Genomic DNA, 9625 nt, shown 5'->3' on the forward strand with positions numbered 1-9625 from the left:
AAGAGTCATCTGCTCTCACCTGGTCATAAAATGCCCATATTTCTTAACAGTAATGGGTCTTTTCTGCTACCTGGAAGAGAAAATCAGATGTTTGCTTTAAATGAGATAAGAGGTGAAAAATAAACAAATACTCCCTCTTTGCCTCTGAAAACTTTTTTGCATTCATGAAATGTTTCTTTCTAAATAGATGCCTCCTTAGAGTGGGTTATCTCATTGACAGTTAAATACAAATATTCATTTTTACAGATTTTATAAGCTTGTACTTATATACATTACAGTAATGATTGGTTTACAAGCACTGTGATGATGTAACCGTTTTTAACCTTATAATAATAGTTACGCAGAGACCTAAACATTCACTTCAGCAAATTGTAGGAAAGGCAAGCAGACGGCTGGTTGACCTCTTAGCCTGTATTGTCTTCGTGGCTTATCAGAAATCCAAGAGCTCAGATATATAATTTTAGAAACTCAGTATTAGCAATTGCCTTTCTAATGCCTTTTTAATGTGTGGCTCAAAACATACCACAGCCAAGTGAGCAGTCGAGACCAATGAAATTCTCTAATATTGAACGTTTTTCTGTTTACAGCATCTTAGGTTTCTCGGGCACCAGAAAGGCAGTATTCCTTGTTCCCAATCTCAGCACTGGTTTTTTTCCCCAGGATTAACTCCTTGAGCTTGAGGATTCTCACTGGCATTTAAAATACAGTATAATCTTTATGCTAGTGTCATTTTCAAAGTACTCAGGACTTATGAAATTTTTGAAATAAGGATTATTGCCCAGTATCTGCATATGAAATGATTATCGTAACATGACACATATCACAATGTTTGAAGACATGTAGGAAGAAGATATCTGAAGGCTAGCTTTTGAGAAACTTATATAAAGTTGTCACAATTCCTCGCCATCAATAAAGTATGCGTTTTATGTTCTCTCTCCCAGTTTCCTTGTGGCTGTGTGCACATGCGTGTGTGTGTGTGTGTGTGTTGCTTCTCATATGGAGAAAGCTGCCACATTATGTATATTAAAATACTTATTTATCTAAGCATTCAAAAATTATTCTTAGTAACTCTCGTACAGCTTCGGGCCATGAAGATTATTAGTTCTCATTTATCAGTTACATGATGCTCTGAGTAGAGCCTGAGAGACTTTTAAATTAAAAAAAAAAAAATCAGATGAGCATTCTTATTTTATGTGTTAACTTTTGTACAGAGAATGTTAAAATTAAACTCACCAGTTAGATCTCAAAGATGATTTATAAAACATCTAAATATATTTTGACTTAAATATTATTGTAAATTTTATAGAGAAAGACATTTATACTCTTCATCTTACGTGCAACCTATTCAAGCAACAAAAAAAATACTGAAATTGTTAAACTCTAAAAATAAAGTTTTTATTATCAATGACTCAAATTTTGATATGTTTATAAACAGCCTTTTAAGACTTGCAGAATAATAAAAAAAATTTTTTTTTCCAGAATTACCCCTAGACTACAAATTCTCAAGGTTCTCTTCAAGCAATTCAAAAACAGCTGGCTACTATCCAAAGCCTCCGTTGATTCTATCAAATAATGAGACACTGACAACCAAATAGACTGTCTTTACTGAAAAATGAAGAACCATATATGCAGCAAATGTACTGTAAAATGTTACTTTTCAAAAAATACTGTAAAATGCTTTATAGGAACATATTCTGAATGATAATTGACCAAGAAATCGATAATGTCTTTCCATAGGTCTCCTTTCTGTATAGAACATCTTGATGCCCAGCAACTCTCATTATACTGAAATCTCAGTATCCTAGAACTGAAAAGAACCTTATTAATATTTTCTACACCAATAGTTCTGAGATTAGGACTCACCTGGGAGGATATATACATACATATTCACACACACACACACACACACACACACACACATTTACACATATGCTAGACCAGCGGTCCTCAAAGTGTGGTCCCAAGCTATTAGCACAGCATCACCTGAGAACATGGTAAAATTCAAATTTGCAGGCTCCACCCAAGACCTGCATAATCAGAAACTCTGGGGATGCAGCCCAGCAACCTGTGTTTAATATTAGTGTGAATCATGTACTAAGGTTCAAGAATCACTAGCTACACCATAACCTCCAGAGATTGGTTTAATTGGTCTGGAAATAGAGATGAGCACAGACATTTACCTGCCCCAGGAAAATGCAGCCAGAATTGAGAATAACTGATCTATATCTGTTCCTTCCACTTACAACCAAGAACACTGAGTCTAGTGAGAATAAATGATATTTCCAAGTTATCAGGCTTTATGCTATTTTTATGTTTTCCGAAACAAGAAGATAAAGAGGATTTCTTTGAGACACACAGCCAGTATGGGACAGAAATGAGAAGCCAACTATTTCAACCTTCAATGTTACTCATAAGGATTTTCCCCCTACTAGTGTTAAAGGCTGTATAATTAATTTTCATTCACTTTTTAAGGCATATATTCTCAATGGTACAAAAATTGGTTCTTGGGGTGAAAAAAATATCAGATACTGCAATGAATTGTGGCCCTCCAAAGCTCCACCCTGCCCAGTAAATCTTATTCTTTGGTATTAATTTCTCTCATTAGGGAGAAATATAAATTTATTAATTAAATTTAATTTGGTTGAATTTAATTTTCCACTGGGAGGGGATAATAATGAGAAAAAGGTTGATAAAAACACTTTCAGAGGTTTTATAGTTATACCACAATCCAGGATTATTGTGTTCCACGTGCTTTATGTAGGACTGACAGTAGCTACTTGTGGCAAGATGTCAGAAGCCAGATGTTTACAGTAAATTCTTAGCCACTCTTTATGCTATAATTTCACTCTGTCCATCAGGACAGTGTCAGAAAACACAACAGTCACTATCATTATTTCACCTGGATTGTAGCGGAGAACTTCACATATTGACACATGCAATGAAAAGATAAATTATTTCATTAAATTTTTAAATGCTCAAATAATCCCAAATGTATTGTGAGAATGAGTATCTCAGGGTGGGCAGATAGTTACTGAAATTTTTTCCTCAATGTCAGTAGCTCTGTTTGATACCTGCTAAGTATATGGTAATGTACTTGAAATTGCTTTCCAGACTCTTACTGGAATATGGTAACACAGTCAGCTTAGGGCTAAATCAAAGATGATGTCTCATGTATACAAAGAGATATTTAATTTCTTTAAAAATAAAGCTATTTTTCCTTATGTGGATTTATTTTGTCAATGGCAAAGAATAATGTATCTTTAAATGCTTATAAACTGCAACTGTTAATAAGAAAAATGAGAAGCCCAAAATAAGCTAGTTGTACATTTTTGGTCACTGAGTGAAAAGAAAAAAGAAAAAAGGACTCAATTCAGAACTTCTCATCCTACTTTTACCAGTACTCACCAAAGGAATCCGAACAAGTTACCACCTACCTATCTGACCTGTTTCTTCCATCTTGTCAAAAGACAAGGTTAGAGTTTATTTCCAAGTTTCCTTCTACCCTTGTAGCAGAGTCAGTGCTTCTAATGAATGTTGTTTTTCTGTTGGACTATAATTAGACTTTTAAATTTTTTGTGTCTAAAAACTGCCGGGATTTCTAAATGAATATGAAAGGTAAAAATAATCCAAAAATGGCACTATAAAAATTAAAAAGAGGGGTCCCTGGCTGGCTCAGCAGTTGAGTATCTGCCTTTGGCTCAGAGCATGATCGCAGGGTCCTGGGATCGAGTCCCGCGTCGGGCTCCCTGCATAAAGCCTGCTTCTCCCTCTGCCTGTGTCTCTGCCTCTGTCTCTCTCTGTGTCTCTCATGAATAAATAAAATCTTTTAAAAAATTAAAAAGAAATCAAAGAAGAAAAGCTGTATATTCTTCAATAAAGTTAAATGAAGCAAGAAAGCAAGGAAAATTGTGTAAATGGACAGAGGACTTAGTTTAGTATTAGCATACAAGCAAACTCATCATCTAAAAGATAACTGCAAATAAATGCAAGGGATTTGAGATTAACTTTTTGGCCACTCTTGGTCTCAGCAGAGGAAAGATCTGCATGTCACAATGGTAGTAACAGTCTGTCAGAATTTGGTTTTTGGAATATTGAGGTAGCAGAAACTTCAGCTCAACCATGAATTGCAATCTAAAATCAACTGAAGTCGACTCCTAAAATTCATGGCTCTGAACTGCACGGATCTGCTTATATGCAGATTTTTCTTGATACAATTCTGAAAATGTATTTTCCTTATGATTTTAACATTTTCTTTTTTTCTAGCTTACCATATTATAAAAATACAGCATGTAACACATATACAAAATACGTGTTGTTCTCAGTAAAGCTTTCAGTTAACAACAGTAGGGTGTTCCTCAGGTGTGGCAGGGGAGTTACATGGTACACATGTATTTTTGACTATGCGTGGGGAGGAGGCCCTAATTCCCTACATTCAAGGATCAACTGTACTTCTGAGTTTGTTAAACTTCAAATCGGGTACTCTTTCCCCACCAATTTTCATATCCAACAACTTTATGTGTATTTAAGCAAATATATGTATACATATATATATACATACACATATATGTGTATACACACACTTGTTGAACTGGTTTGAATGAAAATCAAATCTATGTGATTATGCTGTATACAACAAACCAGCATAGGATGGAATGTCAAACCATCTCTGGATATAATAACCTTGACTCCGTATTAGAATCACATGGATAGCTTTTTCTTAAATGTGATGTTTCAGGAACATTCCCTTGGGTCTTCTCAGGCTCTTGAGAAAAAGGTTTAAGAGCTGATTTCCAGATTAGTGCAAGACTAGGATAGATTCAAGAGTTAACTCACCCAATGTGCGGCCCTTGAAAATCCTTGGGTCCAGTTCATATAGGGTAAATCTAAAAAGCTGTCTGTTGTTGGTCTCTAGAATCATCCTCAGAAATAATGGTGGTAAGTGCTCTTTACTAGGCTACTTCATGTTCCTTATTCCCTACAATATCCCTATGAGGTGTGTATAATTATTAAAATTTTACAGATAGGGATGCTGGGTGGCTCAGTGGTTGAGTGTCTGTCTTCGGCTCAGGGCGTGACCCCGGGGTCCCAGGATCGGGTCCTGCATCGGGATCCCTGCACGGAGCCTGCTTCTCCCTCTGCCTGTGTCTCTGCCTCTCTCTGGCTCTCATGAAAAAATAAATAAAATCTTTAAAAAATAAAATAGAATCTTACAGATAAGGACACTGAAATTGACGGAGGTTAAATAACATACTTGCTAAAAATTGTACTGTTACTAAGGAACAGAGTCTGTACATGAGCCCAAGTTTCACCCCAAAACTCATGCCCTTAGTTGACTGACACCTAAGTCTTCCAACATTGGAAGTAGATTGGGGCAAATTCTCAGTCTGAACCCACGTTTCAATTTAACAGTCACACCATGTGAGGGATTAGAAATAAACAGGCTCTGTCCTAAAGTAACACAATTCGGTAAAAAATATTAAAGCAAAGTTCTATACCATAGAACTTACCTGTTAGAGTAAAACAATCAAGAACCATGGGAGTAAAACGTATAATGAGCTCTACTCTTCTTTTTTTTTTTTTTTTTTTTTTTTTGAGCTCTACTCTTCTTGGAAGCCGCACATACTAAAGCCCTCGGTAAGCAGGTCTACTCTTCCTTCATATTCAGGTTCCAATGTTCACCTTGAATATTGAGCAAATCTCCCTCTTTGGTGCTGAGGAAACCAAAATGGAAAATGAATAATGAAAACTGCTCCAAACTTAATGGGAGGTGGGATATCTGAGTCTATTGAGAGAAGTTAGGTCATTACTTAGAATGACAACTACAGCATCACATAGATTGCCTAACAGGTTCTCATACCATGCACCTGTTCTCAGAGTCTTAAAAAAAAAAGACTTTATTTTACTTTATTAGTGCTTCGGCCTTGGCACTGTATTGGTAAAGACTAAAGCTTAACAAAGAGATTGGGGCACCTGGCTGGCGCAGTCGGTAGAGCACGAGACTCTTGATCGTGGTTGTGAGTTTAGCCTCACACTGAGCGGGGGAGATTGTACTTAAAAAAAAAATTTTAATCTTTAAGTAAATGATTAAAATAAAGAAATAAATTACTAAGTGCCTATTAAAAGCAATCACTATGTTGAATCAATTTAAAAATACTCAAATTCTCTAATACAAATGTCAACATTGGGATCCCTGGGTGGCGCAGAGGTTTGGCGCCTGCCTTTGGCCCAGGGCGTGATCCTGGAGACCCGGGATCGAATCCCACATCGGGCTCCCGGTGCATGGAGCCTGCTTCTCCCTCTGCCTGTGTCTCTGCGCCTCTCTCTCTGTGACTATCATAAATAAATAAAAATCAAAAAAAAAAAACAAATGTCAACATGTCTTTACAGTTCCTAGCAACTAAATATCGCAAGTTAAGATTTAAAGTCCTTTTGGTGCATTTACTCCCTTTGATGAAGACGACAAACTTCTATTTTCATTCATGTTTGCAGCAATCAAGATCGCATATGTAAATCTCAGTAGCTTTTAATCTGTAGACTGTATGGAACCCTGAACTAAGTGATAAAAGTGCCCCTTTCAAAGACCAATCATGAATGAATGAAAAACAGCCTTCAGCTGAGTCCTGATTATTCACATAGTTTTTGTTTTATGCCAAATTTAGTACAAATGTTTATGATGGTAGTGGAAGATAATCTAGGCTTGAAATTAAAAAATACATGTCTCTGTGACTTGTATCTTAGGCACATCTACTTCAACTTTCGGAGCCTGTTTTCTTTAAAAGAAAAAAAAAAAGATTTTATTTATTCATGAGACAGAGGCAGAGACACAGGCAGAGGGAGAAGCAGCCTCTATGGACGGAGCCTGACGTGGGACTAGATCCCGGGAAGGCAGGCGCTAAACAGCTGAGCCACCCGGGCTGCCCTCTGAGCCTGTTTCCTTAAGTATCTAAACGGAGATAGTAAAACTTGTGTGAGAATAGTGAAAGTAACACGAGAACATAAACGGACGTGCCTGACCCCTCAGATTTCTTAGGACTGTCAAACCAGAGACGGTATCTCTGATGCGAACAGATATCCAAGGCTCAAATTGTGACTCTATAGAGCAAGGAATTTTTTTTTTAAGATTTTATTTATTTATTCATGCGAGATACAGAGAGAGAGCCAGAGGGAGAAGCAGGCTCCATGCAGGGAGCCCGATATGGGACTTGATCTCAGGACTCCAGGCCTACGCTGTGGGCCGAAGGCAGGCGCTAAACCGCTGAGCCACCCAGGGATCCCGTAGAACAAGGAATTTAATAAGAATACAGATAATTTTGGTTTTTATGATACACACATTACAGAAACTTGAGTCAACTGGAGAAAAAGAAGCAGGAGCTGCAAGAGGAGTAACGGGGAGAAGGGACCTTGAGCAAGGAAGGTTAGACAAGACTTTTGTCATCGTCTGGTCTAATACCCAGAAATGGAAGAATGCCCAAGGAGATTCTGTTATGTGGGGACTAGGGAAATTATGAAGTATGACCCTACGAACAGGGCAATAGGCCTGTGCAGACCAAATGATACTTGTTTGGTGATCAGAGGATGCGAGAACCTCATAACCGATTTGGAGGTCTTCGTAAGGAATAATTTGGGTCTAGAATTGAGAAGAAAAAAGGCAATGAAAAGAAATGGGGCAGGGACATAGGAGTATACCAACTGGTAAGTGAAACCTACAGAATGTCTAATTTAGTATAATTTTATTCAACAGAACAGAAACCATCGTAATCTAACAAAAGAGTAGCACCAACCTACTAGGAAAATGAATACTATTGGTTAAAGCTGATAATAAACCAACGACAATAAAAATGACATTTTTCTGACCATGTCCAGAAAAGGATAAGAGAGACAATGCAGGAAAAAAAAATCACTGAATCGAAAAGGTAAAATGAACACTACAAGTATAATTTACAATCAAGATAGGTATAGAGGTTGCAATGAAAACATAGTTCTCTAAAATTTAAAATTTTCCAGGTCTAGGGCAGCCCTGGCCTGTCAGCAGTTTAGCTCCGCCTTTGGCCCAGGGCCTGATCCTGGAGACCCCGGATCGATTCCCATGTCGGGCTTCCTGCGTGGAGCCTGCTTCCCCCTCTGTCCCTCTCTCTCTCTGTGTCTCTAATAAATAAATAAAATCTTAAAAAAAAAAAGTTATCCAGGCCTAGAAAAATTATACTTAAGCAAGTAAAACTTGCAAGAATGGACTGCACCAAGAGTCAGCAGGTCTGTTTAGTAATAATTTGGGGCCATTTATGTAAAATTTTTGTTTAGATGGCTACAAATACCATTCATTTTCACAGATCTTGCAATAGCCAGGGCCCTCCCAACTCCTAACCCTTCATGTGACAGCTGCTGGACTAACAGCAGCAGTCCTGCCTAACAGGACTTAGTCATTGAGATTGGGATGTGTGGGATCAGGTTTCTAGATACTATGTCAGTCACAATTTGTTATTCTTTCTTTTTAAAGCACTGCACCTTGTAGGAAAAGAAATTAAGAAGCACTTGTAGAATATACAATGATTAACTCCTTCCAAAAATCTATCTTCTGAGGAAAGAGTAAGATCACGGTTAACACAAATGTAGTAAACAAGGATGGTGCATTAAGAATAGTTTTCCACTAAGTCAGTCAAAGCCAAATACCATTCTGACTTCATTCATATGTGGAATTTAAGAAACAAAGGTGGGGGGGGGGGAAGAGACCAATCAAGAAACAGTCAATTATAGAGAACAAACTGATGACTCAGACCGGAGGTGGTGGGGGATGCTGGGGGATACCTTAAATGGGTGATGGGGATTTAGGAGCGCACTTGCTAAAATGAGCACCAGGTGGCGTATGAAATTGTTGAATCACTGTATTGTAGACCTGAAACTAATGTAACAGTGTAGGTTAATTACCTGGAATTAAAACATAAAAAGCCAAAAATGTTTTCCGCTGTAAATATTTTAAGTGACCAAAAACAAGAAATGGTGCTTTAATTACCTTCAAAAACTATACTGGTTGAATAGAAAAATTATGTTCATGAGCATGTAGTTAGGCCTCTTATTTACCATTTTCTAAGCAAAAAAGCACCTTAGAAATTTGGTGGCTGTTTTTTTTTTTTTTTTTTTGGAAACTTCAGGACAAATGTTTACTGTGATAATTTGATAACTTTAATGATTTCCCAATCTTTTATTAGACTAGACAACACAGAACTTTATTTTTATTTTTTGTTGAAAACAAGAAATACAGCAGACTGACAGACTTTATTTTTCCTTTGAGCACACAGAATACTAAAGTACTTAACGATCCTTGTTTAGTTTGACAGAGCAGTTCTACAAGTACTTACACTGGTCAGGGACATTAATGTCAAGTACCACGTTACTATTAGGGCAAGGAATATCACGACAATAGGAGTTATGGGGGTTTTTTAGAGATTACTTGCACAAGACACAGCAACAACTTGCAAGATTTCAAAGATCACATTCAAATTATATTTCTAAGAATAGAACTACGGGTGAAGACAGACCAGGACAAGCTGATATATTAATGAGTGTTCACGGGTTTCATACTGCGCAGGAAACAAGTTCGGTATTTTTGCACACGTTCTCAATTACGAGC

General features: G+C 37.2%; 1 protein-coding gene across 1 annotated transcript in view; it reads left to right on the top strand.

Moving 5' to 3' along the window:
* NT5DC1 (5'-nucleotidase domain containing 1) overlaps positions 1-3221 on the top strand; it is a 118805-nt gene extending 115584 nt beyond the window's left edge. The window contains 1 exon segment of the mRNA XM_038555012.1: positions 1480-3221. Coding sequence (XP_038410940.1) covers positions 1480-1595 — 116 coding nt within the window. The 3' untranslated portion in view covers positions 1596-3221.
* Positions 3222-9625: the final 6404 nt, after the last annotated feature.

The sequence above is a fragment of the Canis lupus genome, chromosome 12 (assembly GCF_011100685.1).
Source record: "Canis lupus familiaris isolate Mischka breed German Shepherd chromosome 12, alternate assembly UU_Cfam_GSD_1.0, whole genome shotgun sequence".
NCBI classification, from domain to species: Eukaryota; Metazoa; Chordata; class Mammalia; order Carnivora; family Canidae; genus Canis; species Canis lupus.